The 20,240-nt window shown below is 28.0% G+C and overlaps 1 protein-coding gene across 4 annotated transcripts in view; it reads left to right on the top strand.

Moving 5' to 3' along the window:
- Positions 1-19,951, top strand: part of LOC107446815 (dim gamma-tubulin 6) — a 48,970-nt gene extending 29,019 nt beyond the window's left edge. For all 4 annotated transcript variants that reach the window (XM_043055446.2, XM_043055448.2, XM_043055443.2 and 1 more), the window contains 6 exons: positions 4,107-4,191; positions 6,083-6,179; positions 9,510-9,597; positions 12,186-12,331; positions 13,677-13,767; positions 19,733-19,951. In XM_043055446.2, the coding sequence (XP_042911380.1) occupies positions 4,107-4,191; positions 6,083-6,179; positions 9,510-9,597; positions 12,186-12,331; positions 13,677-13,767; positions 19,733-19,830 (605 nt within the window). In that variant the 3' untranslated portion in view covers positions 19,831-19,951. The remainder of the gene's footprint in view (positions 1-4,106; positions 4,192-6,082; positions 6,180-9,509; positions 9,598-12,185; positions 12,332-13,676; positions 13,768-19,732) is intronic.
- Positions 19,952-20,240: the final 289 nt, after the last annotated feature.

Raw genomic sequence — 20,240 nt, 5'->3', positions numbered from 1 at the left:
GATTCTAGAAAGAAGTAGAATTAAGTTTTTTCTTGAATTAGTTACTGTAAAGATGTGATATATTTTTCTACAGTTGTTGCATTTAAACAATTACTAAGTGCATTCATAATCACATTTTATGATTGTATATTTAGCTATACAAATTAAAAGAACATAGTCAACTAACTAATCTTGTGAATGCAAGAAAGTACAATCTACTAGTCAATGCCAATAAACTAAAAAGTTTACTTTTATACTTAATAAAGGATGCAAGTCATTTTAGAAAGAAAATTATATTTATATGTGTCTTTTTAAATTGTTTATAATAGTTTTTAAATATTTCTGTTTTGATATAAAAATGTATATATGCTAATTTTTGGCTATTAAGTGCTCCCTAAAATTTTCTTGAAAAATTCCTACCTAAAATATTTCAAAATTTCACTGCACCTCCTGAATTCTATCAAAGAGTGTTTTTTTTTGTGTTATTTGCATTTTCTTAAACTCTCATTATTTAATTACTGAATTTCTCTTTTAATTATTGAAATCTGTAGACCTTTCATTGTAACTGAATAGTTATATATTTTGAGATGAAATTTGAGCTCAAAATAAAATGGGTATTTTCCCTTTTGAATTACTGAAACTAAATAGATATTTCTTTTTAGAAAGTTAACACCATTATATTTTAAAAAATAAGAAAGTTAAAATTTACTTTGTAAAATTCTGGAACAGATACTATTCATTGGCATAAATGATAAATGCAATATATATGAAAACAACAGAGTCCATAAAACAATTTTGTGGACTCTTATAATCAATCATATGCAGGTTTTTTAAAATCCTAGCAATAGTGAATGTATGTATAATTGTAGTACTCCTAGTATGCTATTAATGGTTTTATGGATCCTGAAAATTATCTTTATATTGTTATCAAACTGATTAATAATCATTTTAGCTGAGATAAACTGAGTGAAAAAAATAATTTTAGCTGAGACAAACTGAGCCAAAAAGAGATTTTAACTGAGACGAAATGCAATTTCTGGTGAGACAATTTGATATTTTGCGAGTAGCATCCCTGCAATTGTTAAAAACTTGCCAACCCCGATTAATTATATATTTTTTAAAAGTGCTTAAAAGGTGCTTATTTTTTGTTGAAATTTTTGGCTACGCAGGATCTTTTTAAAGTTATTCTTAAATACATATCCAAAGATTATTGCATCATTTATAAACACAAATCTCTACAATTTAAATTCATTTGAGAAAACAGTCTTGACTCTAACATTCCAATCAAGAATTCTAAATTTGTAATTTTCAACTCATCGAATAGAACACTTAAAGTTTTATGAAGCAAAATCATAGAATTTGCATCTCAAATATTATTTTGTGTAAGTACTGCTTTTTCTAAAGTTTCACTTGTGAAAGAACCACTGTATAGCTCCTAAATTTGTTCTGGACAGATTCCTGCAAATTTAATCATAGCATTTTATTATGCTCTTTATAAATAGAATAGACTTCTCAATCAGATTACTTTTTTTTTAAGTTTTAAATATATTTTCTCGGTTTATTATTTTTTATATTATAATCAATATTTCTTTCAAATATTACCTCAGAACCCGCGATGACCTCAGAATGACCAGTGAGGTGAATCGGGTTCGAATCCCAGCAACCGGTCAGAGTGCTGACGTGAAATATCCTCAGTAGTAGACGGATCATGGGTTAGAGTCCCCTTGCCGTCAGGCTAACCGTGGGAGGTTCTCGTGGTCTTCCTCTCCATGTAACGCAAATGCGGATTGGTTCCATCAAAAAGTCTTCTGCGAAGGCGAATTTCTCCCAAAACTTGATCCAGAAATTCTTGTCTTTTGGATCGGGTTCACAATTACTAGACTACATAGTTGACCACTTTAGTCATAGACCCAAAATTGGCTCGGCTGTTCAACGATGGTCATAAAATATTACCTTAGAGCCATGGTTGTTCAGGGGGTAACGCATTCGCCTTCCAATGAAATGAACTAGGTTCGAATCCTAGCAATGACTGTTTGATACGAATTGCGCACCCGGTTTGTACTGACCACAGTGCTGATGTAAGATGTCCTCTTTTGTATAGTCTGTTCAACGAGAACTGATAGTAGAAGTAAACATAAGGGTTGCTGTTTGATCGCCAACGTTTGCCACTTCAACGGTTTCTTCGCTGAATGGACGATTTTGTTTGAATCGACAGAGCTTTCGCTTTTATAGAAAAACTGAAACGTATAATATTTACAAATGTGTTAATAAAATTTTTTTTAAATATTTACGTATTTAAAATATTTATTAATAAAAAACTTTAAAATATTTACATGAAAATACGTTTCTAATTATTTCAGTAAGCAGTTAATTTTATTTTGATAATAGTTTCAATGTATTTTTTTTTTAAGTTAAAATTAAATTAGTTTTAATATATTTTGCATAAATATCTATGCAAAACATAACTTTTAATATTCCATCGTAAAAGTCATATAGAATTGAAAGAATATGTTAAAAAAATACTCTTTATTTTCATAATTGCAATTTTTTTTTAAATTTATTAAAGGTTAAATAATATTTAAAATAGTTTTATGTTTCACCGATTGATTTAAAAATATATTTGAAGGAACTTCATTTATTTCTATTTTTAAACTGTTGTCTTTATTTTTCTAAGGGAAGTATTGCAAAAATAATTTCACTAAAAGAAACTTGGAACTTTTTTATATCTCACAAAATCTTTAGTTAAGAAAATTATACTCACTTAACCTATTAAAAAAAAAGCAGTTTGTAAACCTCGAATTCAATAGGTTTTTGAAAATGGAATGAAGTATTAAAAATTATTTAATTTTAAGTAGCATTTGAATTTTTGTAATTAATTAACAATTGTACGGAAAGCAAAAATAATTATATTAAACTATGCAGAAAATAACAAAATTTTAAGAATTACTGTATTAACGATGTCATTATAACGATTAATCATGGATAATATTGAATAATTATATCCTTAAAAGAATAAAAATGAAACTAGGTAGGTTTTTGATGTTTGAAGCCTAATTCTTTTAACAGGGAATAAAATGTCGTTCTTTTAAAGTTTGGTAAATCAGAATCATTGTTCACAGCTTTGAGAACTTTGTTTATTGTCGGAATTCCGTTACGGCGGAAAAAATCATGAACTCATCGATATTATTTCCTTCTCAGCTTTACTTATGCAAGATTTCTTCTGCCGTTTTCAGGAGGACTTAAAACCATCACTTTATTTTCCATATTGCTCATGAAACACCTGCAAAAAGACATCATTGCGAAACAAACAACCCTTTAAGACAGTATTTCCCAAAGTGTGGTACGCGTACCCCATGGGTACGGTAGCAGTTTAGCGGGGGTATGCGTTCTTATGCCTAATATCTTGCAACAAACAAAAATTTCAAAAAGTTTATTTAAAAACAAAGCTAGCCATGAAAATTTCTGATTACATATTTTTCTATTGGATATTTTTTGCATAGTTAACAGTTAAAAATTAGTAGTGTCAACAGCCAGTTGTGATTTTGAACTTTTGTGCAATTTGTTTTTAGTAAAAAATACATTCATTTTTTTATTAATGGTACACAGCGTTACGAAAAATTTAGAAAGGGTACACATAAGTTTAGGAAGAAATTTGTAAGAATAACATAAATAAGAAAGAAAATAAAAAGAATAAAAGTTTTTGCTCTAAGAAATAAAAGTTTTTGCTTGACTGATAGGCGCTATTTGTCATTATTCCGACGGCAAGCAGACGACGGTATTGCGCCAAATAGCACTCCGCTTTGTTTACTTTCACTATCAGTTCTCGTTGAACAGACTATGGATGGATCATGGGTTAAAGTCCCTTTGCTGTCAGGCAACCTGTAGGAGGTTTTCATCTCCATGTAATGCAAATACAAGTTAGTTTCATCCAAACGTCCTCCAAGAAAGCAAATTTCTACCAATACTTCCTTATATCCAATACTTCCTTATATCTATAAACTAGCTTTGTCTCTCTTTCTACAAATTCATAATTATATTCAAACACTAAAAATTTTTCATGCACATGCATTTGTGTGTACTCACTTTATAATTATTTAAAATATCATACACTTATTTTCAAAATCTAGGTGAGCTTTCTGAAACTTATAAGTTCCAGTTTTTGAAACATACATCAGAACTTGACAAGAGCTTTAAAATGTTGCAGTCTCTCTGGTAAGTTCCTTTTAAATAAAAAAAATTTATGATACATACTTAAAACTGTATGGTCTCTTACAAGAGCCAGCTCTTTTCTTTTTCACCTGCAAGTAAAATTAAATGTTTGTCAATAAATTTCAAGCAATTATTTTGTTACTTCTAATTACTCCGTTTCATTTTACAATGCACTGATAAAAAATAAAAGCTTGTAAATTTTTAAAATACAGCTTTTCTATTTTGCCATGTAAAATTACATTCTTTGAAATGATGTGTTAAAAATCTTGTACCTTAAAATTTTAAATTATTAAATAAAATAGTTATTTTTTTATTTAATAATAATCATTTACTAAGTTATTTTTCCCATGGAATTTTCTTTGGATAATTGAATTTGGATAAAGTAATTCTTTTTTTGAATTTTAATTTCAATATCAAGTTCTTTTAATGTCAGTCATAAATGAAAAATATTGCAGACCATTTATAACTATTAGTGTAATAAAGTTTTATGTATTTTCATGGCAATAAAAATCCCTAAAATCCCTATGTGTAAAATATTTAGAATATTATGCAACAGTTATCAGGAAATTTATATTCTTTCATAAAACCTAATGAAGTTTTTCCTATATATGTTGGTAGCTATGATAATATTTTAACCAAAAATTTAAATTTAACACTGAGGTTGGCATAATTTAATTCTTTAAAAATTCGAAAATGAGTTTCAAATATGTTTGATTTTAGCAAACCTCTCAGTAAAATCTAAAATATACATAGCTGTCCACTCTATTGGATCTTTCCAGTTTCTACTCGTTTAATATAAATTCTCCTAGTTTTTGTACATTCTAGAAAATTCTCTAAAATTGAGTAAGTTTCCAAAAATATCCCTATTTAAATAAAATTTTTACACAATTTTTTGCTTACTTAAATATTTAAATAAGTATTACTAATTCATAATGAAGCTAATAAATAATGAATCAGTTTAAAACTTTTTTCTCTTTTAATTTCTTTTTCCTGAAATTTTCAGTTTATTTTTTATTTAGAACTCCCTTTTTAAATTAATTAAAAAATATTTTAACAATCATAAATAAACTACTTGTCTATTACAACTCAAAATTATCAGTTAATATAATAAAATTTTAAAAAAACATTTCAAAATCGAGCCAATCATAAATGGAAAATATTCCAGACCCTTTATAGTTATTATTGTAATAATGTTTTTGTATTTTGCTGACAATAAAAATCCCTCAAATTCCCTTTATGTAAAATATTTAGTATATCAGTAAATTTATATTCTATCGTAAAATCTACTAAATTTTTTCCTATATACATTGGCAGCCATGATAATATTTTTACCTAAAATTTAATTTAATGTGTATAAAATTTACTATTTATTTTAATCAAATTATAAGTGATTTTAGATTATTCTTTGATAAACTCATTTAAATAAAAAGCCATACTGATTAAAAATTTAATATAATCATTTAAAATGAATATATTAATTTCTCCTTTTGATAACAAGTTTTTTTTTTTATTTTAATCAAAATATAAAGTAGTTCCAAAGGATTTTCTAATGTAAACGTTTGAAATACAAAATCATGTTGATTGAAAATTTGTCTTTAATTTTTTCAAGATCGTAATAAAGTTATAATTATTGGATTTTTCGAATTATTTAAAATAAATTTATTAATTTCCAGCTGTCTGCTTTTGAGTTTCTGGGGATCATTTTAATTTTAACAAAGTATAAAATATATTACATGTAATAAGCAAATTCTATAATCAGCCAATTTACATTTAAGACTATTTTATTTACATTTACCTAGTTAAGCTGCTGAAAATTCTAATTATTAAATCTGTAATAAACCTGTAAATAACTAATTCAATGACAAGCATTTTATTTATTTTAAATTTATTTCAGTGATCTTTTAGAAAAAGACAATCAAGTAAATAAAAATCAGCTCCAGACTCTTAAGGAAGAAATAATGAATGAGCCTAATTTTATGGACGATAAATCGGTAATAGAATTTTTCTTTTTTATTTAATGCTTTGCATTAAAGAAAATTTGAATTCAAATAAGTTCCACATTTTTGTTACCACTTCCCAAATAAGAGAAAAATTATGAAATCTGTGTATTTTTAATTTCATGTAATATTCATACCTACCAAGTCTCCTGTTTTTTAGCGAAGACTCATTTATTTTACGACTATCTCCTATTTACTCGTATGTGAGGAACCCGACTGCTTTTTTTAAAAATCTTTTTAAATTAAACATTACATTTTATAAAGAACGACACCAATTTCAGATCAGTGAGATTACTAGTTATTTTGTTATTAATAGTTAATCGCAGCTAGTTTTCCCATCACAGAGGACAGTGCCTTTGTAAGCAATAACACTTTTCTCGATTGAAAGCTTTGGTTTAACTCCTTCCGTTTGCTGAGAAATTATATTCTGACGTCATGAGCAAACACCGCCTCATTTTGTGTCACATGGAATTAGTTTTGTTTTGGGCTAATTTTAAGTTATAATTTTTTTTTAAATTTAGGTCAATTTTTAAAATTTTTTATTGAGTTTTGAAAGATTTAAGAGATAGACTATTCAATAGACAAAATAATCAACATTCTTTGATTGCCCAACACATGTAGGGTCCTAATTCTCAAATTCCTCCGTATTTATTGACGAAAAATTTTTTAAAAAGGAATTTGGTAATAAAAATATCCACTGATGGCAAAATAGTTCTCCTATTCCTCAACAGATCGTGCTATTGCAGATATTTACTACAGTATGTTAAGTGTTAGTAGTTTAAGTAATTATAAATAATGGTTTTAAAAAATTTTTCTTTAGATCAGGATTTATATATATTTTTTATTTCGCTAAATCTAAGTGCTTATATTATTTCCAATTTTGAATTTCTCTTTTTAACTTGCATGATTATGCATGATGTATTAAAACTTTACTCGTAGCCTGAAAAATCTTGCTAGTAAAATCTCCATTATTTTATTTCTCCAATATTGGCAGGTATGAATAGTTGATTTAATAATTTTCATTAAAAATTAACACAAATTATCCATAACAATAGATTAAGATGGTTGGGCCAGGCTTGGAGAAGTTCAGAAAATCATAACATTAAGAAAATCTCTTAGTTTTAAAAACACCTTATCAAGCATTTCTCATTCCATGAACTCTATTGAATAAAGCATTTATTAAAAAATGGTTTTTTTAGTAAATATTGTGTTAATTATGTAATATGATCTTTTGAAAGATTATGTTTGTATAAAAATTTTAATATAAAAATTATTTTAAAATTATTTTATTATTATCTTTAAATTTCTTTATCTTTATTATCTTTAAATTCCTTTATTTTTATTATCTTTAAACTTCTTTTATCTAATAATTTAAAAGAAATCATTATCTTTAAATTTCTTTCAGTAATATTTTAAGAGATTTTGTGCAGTGCATTTTATCAGTGTATTACAACTTATTTCAGAGTTAAAAAATAATAGAGTGTTAACTTTTTCTGAAAATATTAAATATTGCATTGAGGTTTATTATGTCATCCTCATACTCCTTGTAATGCTAAGTACCTATAACTAACCTGGTAATTAATTAAATTTTTGTCAGATGTAGACAGCCATTGCTATAGAACAGTGGTTTCCAACTTACATGGGGCCACAATTAAAAACACCAGTCAAATGGCGGGCCGCAACTTGGTCAAAATTTTATATAGGACTCTTTTATGCTTGAAGGAACATTAAATACTACTGTCAGATTTTTATCGAGTTGTTCGAAACAAAAGAATTGAATTACAAATAATACTAAATATTTTCTTGAAAAAATATTTTCTTGGCTGCAAAAGCAGAGAAAAAAAAATTTCTCGCATTGTTGGTATGTTAAATTTCACAGAAACGAAGAAATTGGGGGTTTTTTTAACCAAAAAAAAGTATTTTAAACCCATATAGATTTTTTACGAAAACTGTCAGTAGAAAAATGAAAAGTAAAGTATATTAGTTCTTGGCCCACAAAAAAAAAAGGCTTCGCAGGCCGCCAGTTGGTAACCACTGCTATAGAATAATGCCAGGTGTTCGCAATTCAAATAGAAGTTACAATTTTTGTATTATGAATTAAAATGAAGTTGTTTAAACCTTTAACTACTGGTTCAAGCTCTACAAATATTGTGAAGTTCATTAAACTTTTCAGAGGAAACTACTACGCCCATATTAAACCTTAGCCTTATTAACAATTTGATTCTAAAGTCGTTTGTCTCATGCTTTACATTTTACATTCATTACTTTTTAAGTTCTTGAGGTCTCCCTTAACTTCACTATTCTCTTACTCGAACTTTGTTAAATTTACCCACTTATTTATGTTTTAATACAAATTTGTATTTTACTTAAGCTATGGTAGTTTGTTTCACGTAAATATATAAAATTAAACATGTTTTTTTTTAGTCTGTGAATCAAATAATTTATTACAGAGTTAAGCTGATTTAGTTTAGAGATTAATATATAGTCAGACTTCTATTTAACGAACTTCCATTTTCAGATTTTTTTCGAGGAAACAAGAACGTTTTGGAAATTTCTTTGTAAAATAACTTCCAAGCAGGAAAGAGAATTTTCTATTTAATGAACTTTTCTTTGCGATCCACTTTCCCTATTTCCCAAAATATTTCAGAACTTCTCACATTTGTTAACGCATTTTATGGGAAAAATTGATTTTTGAAGCCACTTAACTTTTAGAGATAACAGTAAAAATCCTTTTCCCTTTTTGCTCACATTTCAAACGAAAACTCAGACAAAATTAACGGAATAAAATCAGCAGCAATTAAACTTAAGAACGAATGTGGTTAATGTATGTTTAAAATTACTTTTATAATGAATGCAACTATATTTTTATACGTAAATTTTCCTTTTTTTAGTTGAAAATTTATGTAATATGTGTGTAACACTGGATAATGTTTTGCTCTAGTCTTGCTTTCCATGCAGATTTCTTTTATGGTTAATATTTATGAAATAAATAGTAGATGCTAGTTTTCAAGATAAAGGTGTATCAATTGCTATTATAATTAATTACCTCTAGAGTTTATGAGTTTAAAACAACTTTTGTGTTTAAGTATTTCAAAAGGTGATTTTCCATTTAACAAACTTATCGAGATTTAGGAACTTCGTTAAATAGAGGTCCTATTGCATATGCTCTCCAAAGAATTATTGTCTCGATTTTGTTATTGACCTTTACACTAGACGGATTAATGTCATTCGTTCATAATTCGCTATCAATATACATTTTTGTTTAACTTTATTATAAATGTACAAATTGTACTCTTAAATTAAACTTATGCATTTGTTTGTTAGAATTTCTTTAAAGATCTTCCACCATCACCAGAGGCATGCTTAAAATCTTATGAAAATACACCTATATTTTTGTGCCCTTCTGTTAAAGGTAAGCTTATTTGATAGTTTGTAACTGTGTAACTAAGACTTTTAATGTTAAAAAATATAACAGAATTTATTTAAAACCTTATTGCTCTTAAACTACTGGTTCAAATTTACACCAATTATTTTTCGGACAATGGGGATGCACGTAAACAGTACGCGAAATAGTATATGCATATTATTTACCACAAAAAAATATATATATATTAGATAGAATAGACTTGTACAAGTTGTTTGACAAGTTAATGATACAAATTATTTTTAAAAATATATGTATACAATTTATTTAAAAAGCTGCCTTTGAATATTGTATTTATTCAATATAAAAAGTTTCAATACAATTATTTTTGACAAACTAAACCAAATCATCTATGTTTTTCTGAGTGAGTAAAAAGCATCTTTCTCACATTTTTTTGTTATAAATTGTTATTATTTCAATTTAAATTACACTTTTGTGCATCTCTTATACCATACTTGTAAATATCTATCTTGTAAAGCATTTAAATCCTAACCTAAAATATTTATACTATCTGATTTGTATACAGTTTGTAAAATTATAAGATTAGATTTTAAAATATTGAATTTTCAATTCATATCCTCACAACTAAAGGCAGGGTGTGTACTGTTTATAAAAATTGCTTAAGGTGTTTATTTTGAATTTTTGTTTATAAAAGCCTTTATAGATCCTTTTTTTCATTGGGGGTTTTTAAATAGTGCTTAATTTTTTCTTCACTGTGTCTATTTTCGCCACAAATTATGCAAAAAGTGTGGTTTCCACAATCATTCAACCACAATCCATTCACAATTGTGTTTGTGCGGCTTACGTCCGACACCAACAATTTAATCCATTTAGTTTGAACATATCATAATCAGTTTTTACACAACAAAATGTTTTTTTGATAGGTTATGGTGGACTAAATATTTGATATAAAAATTTTATTATGTTTTATGAGAGAGTATTTTCTGAGAAATTCATGTTCATTTTTTACATCCGACACCATGGAATTGCCAAGTTGTAAAAACAATTAACTAATCTAAACTAAAACACCATGTGGTTAGATTGGAATTCTTTAAATATTTTACTTTCAAATAAGAATGAAATTTAAAGAATTTTATCTAGTTTTTCTCTATTGAATATTATACATCAAGAAATTTTGCATTTGCAACATTTATTTTTGAATACTGAATATCTCTTAAAATAATACTAATTCAAAATAATACTCCATTTGACTTTAGATATTGGTTTAAAGAAAATATGGTCAATGAATTTTATTAAGAGAACTGTTAGATAAAATACAGTATAAAATGGATATTCAGTGGTAAATAAATATAAAAATTTATTGATTTTAATCACCTGAAATTATTTTCTTTTGCTTAATGAAAATATATTAAACAGTACTTAAAGGTTTTTTGGGTCACTCTGTAGTTGCCATTTGGGTACACTTTGTGCAGAAACTATTTTAAGTAACACATTGAAATATTTTCTATTCTTTAAAAACAATATATTCTACAAATTATTTTCCCCACATCTATCTTAATTTTTCAAAAATTAATATTGTACCTAAACATTATAAATTTAAAAAATAAAATCTTGCTAAGTTGCTAAAGTAAATTGTATCGAATTATTTTTTCAAGATGATTTATTAACAAAATAACGTTTTAAATAAAATACTTTATAATATTAACACTTTTCTTGTACCCATCCTATATTTTATGAGGAAAAAAAAAATTCTGACCTAGAATTTATAAAAAATTTTAATCTGAAACCTGATTTGAGTAGCTGTATTTATTTGCATGCATTAAAAATGTCGAACAGCACTTGCATTACACTGTCTATTAGATATATTCTGTGTTGTTTGGTTGTGGAGTTCCAATCTGAAGGCAAGTATTCAGTGCCTGGGACTTGATATCACAGCTGGCTGAGCCTGGTCAGCTACAAAAAAATATAGTTTATTAATTACAGTACGTCGTTGATCATGAAAGGTGCTACTTTTTAAGACTTAAACATGTATGAAGCATATTAAATGTGTTTGTCTATAATGGTAATTATTAGTATATTTTTATACTCAAATTTTCAATAAAATGTCAGGTGCAACAATTGAATTATCTGTACACAATTCAAATTTTATCTCCTGGAACTACAATCATGGGAAACTTTATCCCTGCATTGATAGTGAGATTGAAGCTAAAAAATTGAATAGCTAGCGTAATTTGTTAATGCTATGGAAAGTAATTTGTTTAACTTTTCATTGAAAATGTTTTGTAATGAATTGATATCCTGCTGTTCTGTGAAGGTTCAAGTCATTTTTCAACCTTATTAAATTAATTATGAAATAATTATTATACAAATTATTTATTATCAGTTATATTGTATTGTAAATAAGTGGTCTGGTATTCGTTAAAACATTTTAGCATAAAAATATATATTACTCGCCAATTTAATGCATCAAATGCATATGACATTGGAAAAACTCAATTATAAAATTTTCTTTACTATATTTTTATTCTGTAGTATTTTTAGTATTAGAATTACTTAACTCTACTTCAGTTTTTCAAAATGTTTTCAGTTTTAATGTTTGTTTTTTTCAATTTTAGGCATGAAACTTGATGACAACATTGAAAAAGTGTTAGTAATAAATAGCTCTCAAATCCTAAATCACCCAACTCCTAGCGAAAATGATAGCGTGGTTTCTCCAATTCAAACTGGCCAAATAAATTGCCTAACTTCTTTAAATAATGGGGTGAGTTTAAAGTTTATACTTATACAAAATTAGTTTCAATACAGTTTAAAATTATTGCATAATTAAATAATAAAAGTAAAAAAAATATATAGGTTAATTAAGATAATCATTTTGACATTTAGTTTTCTTAAGGAAAAATATATATTCCTTTTTCAGAAATGGTCAAATGTGATGTCGTTTCCCAAAAACAATAACTTAATTGGTTTTTAAGATTTTTTTTTAAAAGAATTTTCTACTTTTCTTTATTCTTTTGCGATCTATCCTTAAAACAAATTTCTTGTAGAAAGCAAGAAATCTGTTTTAAAATCTCTTCCTAAACCTTCTTAACAAATTTTTACGGATTTTTAAACTCAAAACACCACTTTCCTTTTAATCATTAAATTAATAAAGTAAGCTACTAGGTATAATGTCAGAAATTTTTGTTGAATTGTAGAAAATTTATTTATTTTTAATAATATTTTGCTAATTTTGTAAGAAAATGCTGTATTCTGGCTCAAATATCTGAGAAAAATGTAACTGTCTTACTTTTTATTTAATACTATTATCTGAAACTTTATGGTATTAAATTTTAGTTTTATAAAAGTGTTTTTTCTTATTATGCAATCATAATATGAAAACTGCGTTTTGCAAAAATTTTCTTCTTTCAAGTTCAACTGTTGCTTTCAAAGAGTCAACTAAAATTTGTTTGTTACTTTCTAACATGCATTCGAATGAATTCTGTGCGAAATTCCTTATTTAAGTTCAGTATTATTATTACTTGGTGTGTAGCGTCTTTAAAAAGTGCTTATTTTCGATTTTTAAAAGCCCTTAAAGGTGCTTTTTTCATTGGGTGTTTTGCTTAATTTTCCCTTTTCGAATATGAGATACCATACTTTACTATGCCGATGTTCGCCACGTTATGGAAAAGCGAAGTTTTTACAATTCATTCAAACACAATGCATTTCGGCATACAAGTCGGTCCGTAGCGTATGATCCAATCATTTTATATGTTTGATGAATTACTTGCGGGTCCTCATGTGCATATACTAAGCTGGGTTCAGTGAGATTCTAGCACTTTCGTGTGCAACTCTGCTGCATTTTGCAAGATATTCTCAATTTTAGGCTTCACTTCCCACCCTCTGAAATTGAACCGAAAAATCTCTCCATCTTTTTAATGGTGGCTAATATATTCCAGAAAAGAGTTCTTTGTCAAAAACTAGTTATTTTATCCTAATCATGTAAAGGTATTGAAAATTATTTTGCATTTTGTTAATGTATATGGGTTAAAAGGTGCTTATTTTTGTTGAAAGATTTGGCTATGCACCCTTTATTATATTTAGTTTTATATTTATTTTTTTCTTTCTAGTTGAATTATAGTGATCTGACTGAATCTGCCAATGAGGAAATTTTCAACCAAACATCTTTAACAAGTACTACTGATAAGGATACAGTTTCAGGTAATTAATTTTCCATTACTGGTTCTTATGGAAATGAGTATATTTTTATGTTGTGAAATGAGATATGTTCAGTTTAGAATCATATAGAAAAAAAACTATTTTTGATTCATTTTTATTTTTTAACATATTTTAGCTCTTATATTTCACCATTTTTTTTTCAGCTTTTTTTTAAGGCTTATAAAATGTTAGATTTTTTTTAATTGGTTTCATAGAGTATTGTATTGTCGTATGGCTGTAAGTAAAAGTATTATTTTCTAATTAATTTTGGGCACTTTATTTCTTTTCTTTTCTTATTGGGCATTGTAATTTTAAAACACTTTCCTTTTACAGGGTATCTGCTACATTTTAAATTTTCAAATTCATGACTTTCATTGACTAATTCCAAGAACTTTTCAAGACTTAAAGAGGTTACTATTTTCTCACTACAATAAATTTAAAAAAGCATTATACAGGACTTCAAGTGCTGCGCATATTGCGCATTTTGCTCCAAATCGGTATATTTGCGCATTACTGCGCAGAAACGACATTTTATTTTAAATCTGCGCCAAAAATGTTTTGGGGACCAACTAAACATTGCCAAATTTTAATAGCAAAAGAAAATTTTTTCTCTTGTTGATTTCATCATTATTGATGTACCATCGTCTTCGTCAATGGAAAGTTAATGGTTTTCTTGCGCTATTCTATTTATAGATTAGTACCATGATCCTTGAATTAACTAGGGGACCATCCACNCAAATAATCGATTTGAAATAAAAATCTAATAACTAAATCGACCCCAAGGAATTCAATAATGATATTGTTAATTCCCGGAAGTACCGGAATTTGAACACAGTTTTGATTTTTTAAATGGAAACCTATCTTATTTGGCATTATTGGAGAGGGTTTTCGAAAAAAAGTAATTTTTACTTGAAAATTTTCTTTATAGCTCTTACTGTTCTGAAGATAATAGATACGAAAAAATTCTGATTATTTACTTCAATTTATCATTTTTATCAAAAATAGTTCACTTAAATTATCAAAATCGCTTCAATTTTTATAAAACATGGGGTGAAAAGCACAAATGTGTTTTAATGAAGGTAAAAGACATTATGACGGAAAAAAAAGTTTTTAGTGAATATGTCAAAATCTATTTAATATGTATTTTTTCTTATCTATTTTGAAAATAGTAGGAGATATTAAAAAATATTTTAAGTAAAAGTTATTTCTTTTCAAAAACTCTCTCCAATGATGCCAAATAAGATATAGGTTTCTATTTAAAAAATATATGAAATATTGTGTATATGAAAGACTTCTCGCTGTTGTAGTGTGTATGTAAATCTTCAACTGGACAGAATGCGTTTTCTTTAGTGGATCCAGTTTTAAAGTCTTGTAATATAGATATAACAAAGTGCATCGGTAATTCAACTGACGGGGCTGCAAGTATGCAAGGTGTATTTAAAGGATTTTCTTCATGGCTTTCTTAAGAGTCCCCTGGTCAAATTCATATTTGGTGTTATGCACATGTCTTAAATTTAGTTTTAGGAGATACCATGAAGGCACTAATTGAAAGTGCATAGTTTTTCAGCCTACTAAATAGCGTCACAGTATTTTTCCGTGAATTATACCAACGCATGAACATCTGGGAACAAAGTAACGAGCACGGAAATAAAAAAAGTCTCGCAACTATTGGAGAAACACGNAAATTTAGTTTTAGGAGATACCATGAAGGCACTAATTGAAAGTGCATAGTTTTTCAGCCTACTAAATAGCGTCGCAGTATTTTTCCGTGAATCATACCAACGCATGAACATCTGGGAACAAAGTAACGAGCACTGAAATAAAAAAAGTCTCGCAACTATTGGAGAAACACGTTGGTGGTCCAAAGATTCTGCATTAAAGAAAATTTTTGGTTTTTTTTTTTTCAAACTCAGATTCAACTATTAAGCCGTTATATGTCAAATTGATTACAAGTTTAGAAACTATACAACAAAATTCAAATTTCAAGCCAGATATCCGTGCAAAGGTAAAATTATTTTTAGAATCATTTTGCAAATATGAAACAGTAATCACCGTCAAAATATTCTCAAGAATATTTGAATTAACTACACCGCTCTCCCAATATTTGCAAATCTCTGGTTTAGACATCTTAAAAGCTTTTAGAATGGTATCACAAATGTGTTCAGAACTAAAAAAATAGTGAGATTTTGAAGGTGTACAAAAAGTTACCGATGATTTCATTATTCGCTGAAATAAGGAACTTGAAGAAACTGAAATTCAAACAAAGTTTTCGTAACGAAGATTGAAGAAAAGAAAATAGAGGCCGGGTGAGACAGCATCGAATGAAACCACTACATTTAAGATAAACGTCCATAACATTATTTGCAGCACAGTTGTAGCGTCTATGGAACGCCGATTTCCGGCAAATGGAAAATTGTACGTCAATTTTTCCTATCCAGATCCGAAACGTTTCCTTGAAAAACGTCTTAACAAGCTTCAATCTGGCGAACAAAATGAGTTAAGCAAACCCTTGCTAAAATTTGACGAAACAACTTTAGGTGAAAATTTGCGGATTGAACTAAGAAATTTAGCTTTACATTGGGAAAAACTGAAAAATTCAGACGTAGAAGATTATAAAATAATCACAGAAGATCATTCAAATGAAGATAATAACGACTTTACTTTGGAAACAGAAAAAGTAAGTCTAAAATGTGAGACACGCAGTGCGTTCAAAAATTGTGTTATTTGATGCTACAAGATGTTACAGAGATTCAATTTGACCAATTCTTACAATTTAATTAGTCTGGCATTAAAATTTTTACTAACATTGTCAAAAAGTCAGGTGGCTTGAGAAAGATCATTCTCCACATTAAAAGTAATTAAAAATCGAATGAGGAGTACTTTATCTTCGAATAATTTGAATGCTCTCATGGTAATGGCAATAGAAAAAGATCTATTAATGAAATTAGATAGCGACGACATAATCGATCAAGTGGCAGAAAATAGAGAACCTCTTCAAAAGTTAAATTAAATTTTAATTTAATGAATTTTGAAGAAGCATTAAATCTATTTTTAAAATAATGTTTGCATAAATCATTCATGTATGTGTAGTATAATAAATATTTTTATTTACTCTTCATCTTTCACCTTCTTTTTGATTTTATCAACCTATGTTATCCTCATAAGAACCATGTATTTTAAACTGAAATATATTCTATAAAGGATTATTAAGCAATTTTTATCAACTTTCTTACTTCGATAAATTAACTTACGTTCATGAGAATTTATCAGTAAAAAATGCCTAAAAATGATATATTAGGAGCCGCGTACGTGGTGTTTATGTGAAGTTGAGGGCCGATATCTCTAAAATGCCCGGGCCGATTTTAGATCCCAGCCCGGGCCTGGTACAGCCAAAACTGTTATACTCTGCATCTTCATGTTTATAGATTTTAAATTTAAAAAACAGAGTGAAGAAAAAGTTGAAGCAATAAAATAGCTGGAAAAAAATACAAAAGCATTTTTTTTTTCCCTGCAGAATTATATCCTTAAGATACTTTTCTTGTTTATCAAAAAGGAAAGAAATACTCCTATTTGCCTGTTCTCATTTTGGAATAAAAAAATTAGCCAATGACTGGTTTGCTTCAGCTAGAATTTTAAATTGATTATTTTATCAATAATAAAAATTCTGAACTCACAGAAGTTTAAAAGACAATCCGCTCTAGAAATGATGTCTTTTCTTTCATTTTTTGAAAGAACACTATAACTTTTAAAGAACATGACAAAAACATTTTATATTTTAATAAAATATGACCGTCAGAGGGGATTTTGCTCGAAATTCAGATATTCGGAAAAGCTTGAAATTAGGAAGGGGGAGGTTCCATTATAAAAATTAGATTTTTCGGTGACCTAAATCCATGACTTTCCCGTGATTTTTTTTAAAAAAATTATTAAAATCATGACAAATTTTGTTCAATACCGAAATTCATTACTTCCCAGGTGCGCGGATACCCAGCTTTTATTAATAAGTTTTGAGTAAGGCACCCAAAGCTTGCCTTTCTGAGGATTGAAGTGATGGCTCATGGGATAGAGCCTTCGCCTTCCAATGAGGCGAACCGGGTTCAAATCCCAGTCGAATACAAATTCCGCACCCAGCTTGCACCGACCACAGTGCTGACATAAAATATCCTCAGTGGTAGACGGATCATGTCTTAGTCCCCTTATCGTCATTCTAACTGTGGGAGGTTCTCGTGGTCTTCCTCTCCAAGTAACGCAAATTTCTGGTTAGTTTCATCCAAAGTCCTCCACGAAGGCAAATTTCTCCCAATACTTGATCCTGGAGTTCCCCTGTCTTCTGGATTGGATTCAAAATTAGAAGCCTACGGAGTTGAACGTTAGACATAAACCCAAAACTTGGCTGTTCCACAACGTTATAAAATCAAATCTTTTAACTGGGAATAAACAAGTTTCAACCTTTTTTCAGAAGTAAATCTTTGTGATGAGCACTAGGGCCTTATGTGAGAGATGAACAGCATTTCGAAGGCTGTCAAGACCGATCTAGAACGGGAAAGCTTATAGTTTTTTTTATATTTCTTACGTCCAACTTTTGCTTGTTTATCATGCATTATACTTACCTTTTGTACTTTATACTTATTGCGTATCATACTTGGTTATTTATCGTGCATTTACATTGTGGTTAAGATTTATTCTTTTTATGATGCTAATATACAGTAGGGAACCGATTATCCGGAACGATCGGGACCGTCGCTATTCCGGATAACTGATTTTTCCGGTTTTCGGAATCGCTACAAAAAGCCGTTTTTTTATTGTTAAACCCAACTAAAAAAAGAAATTGGAAATAATCTTAAAAAGAAGAAAAAACGATGAAGTAATACACTAATGATTATTTCCAAAATGATAATAAGGTGATCATCTTTCAAAAAAGAAAGAAAAATCCTAAAATCTTATGAGGAAAAAAAAAATTTTTTTTTTTAAAATGGCGGGAAAATTTATCGAATTTCGTTCCGGTTTTTTGGTTTTCCGGATAGCGGGTTCTGTACTGTATTTGTATCAAATTTCGATTAAGTTAATATGATTTTTCTCTTTCAGAATAGGTTTCAAGTATTTATTTAATAATAATTATTTAAAAATATTGAACTAATTTAAACCTAATATGTTATCCTTTTTCACAGCAATACAAAAATTTTGAAAAATTCTCTAAGTGGTATCTGTTTGGGTAATGGAATTCTCATTAAACATATCATATTCCTATGAAATATTTTTTTCAAGTTTGGAAATAAAATAGTTTTTGGGTACCATTTCTAGTGAATACGGTTGATGTTGTAATTTGAATACTAATTCTGTAATTTTTGGAATTAAAAATTAATCGTTTGTACTAAAGCGAATTCTGTAATTTTTCCCATTAAAAATTAACCTTTGTACTAAAGCGAATTTTTAAATGCGATCAAGCATGACATCTTGCTAATATTTTTTCATGCCAAGCCCTATATTTTAGAAAAATTCAATACTATTTACTTTGTGAGATACCTATGATCTTAAAACTATTTCATAAATTTTGAGCACTCAAAATCCTGTCATACATTTTATCCATCTCTGTGAGAGGCAACTTCTCTGGATATCCCATAAAAAGATTCAACATTAGTGGATTAACGGCCATGTGTAAACTCATTTACCCTAATGTAATCAGTCGCAAATACGCCATAAACTTCACTCGCCTTGCTTTTGATATAGAAGTATTTAATAACTCATTTTTTCTGTTCTAAATAAACTGAAGTTTGTTTTCTGAATCAACTATGACAATGAAACCAGAGTACGAATAAAGTTGTAGTAACTTTAAGAACGATCAAGTAAGATATCATGGTTTCTAAAATGCTTTTTTTCGTACTGTTTTTGTTTGGATTGCGTAAAGGAGTTATTGAACACTCATTGTAATTTAAATCTTAATGTTTATTATTATTGTCTGGCATTTCAGATGTCCCCGAAGTCGATTTCTCTGTAAGCTGGATGCAAGAAGAATCTTTGCATTCACAAACTTTAAGTGATCTACCTTCACTGTCTTTTCTAGATTGACTGAATTGTAAATATTTCTGATTTGTAACATAATTGTATTCATTACTAATATATATTTATTTCTTCTGTTCCGTGTTTATTAAAATTGTTAAGTGAAAATAAAATTCGAAAATATGGCAAATGGTAGTATGATTTTTATAATAAAAAATTTGCTTGCAAATAATTTTTTTTTTATTTGATGATAGTTCTTTACAGAATAGTTTTACATCTGATTAAGAACTCAGGGATGAGATTCTTCCGCGGATTCGCAGATTTCCGCTTTTTCTCAGACTTTTCCATTTTTTTGCACAAGTTGAAATATTTTATGAGGAATTTAATTTTTCGCTGAGCAAAATTATTGAAGTCCTCACTCTGAAGTTTCTCTAAAAATCATTTCCTTGGGATAAAACTGGTTGACCTTCATACAGGGA

Source organism: Parasteatoda tepidariorum, chromosome 7 (assembly GCF_043381705.1).
Source record: "Parasteatoda tepidariorum isolate YZ-2023 chromosome 7, CAS_Ptep_4.0, whole genome shotgun sequence".
Taxonomy (NCBI): domain Eukaryota; kingdom Metazoa; phylum Arthropoda; class Arachnida; order Araneae; family Theridiidae; genus Parasteatoda; species Parasteatoda tepidariorum.
This window is presented reverse-complemented; position numbering and strand designations above follow the sequence as displayed.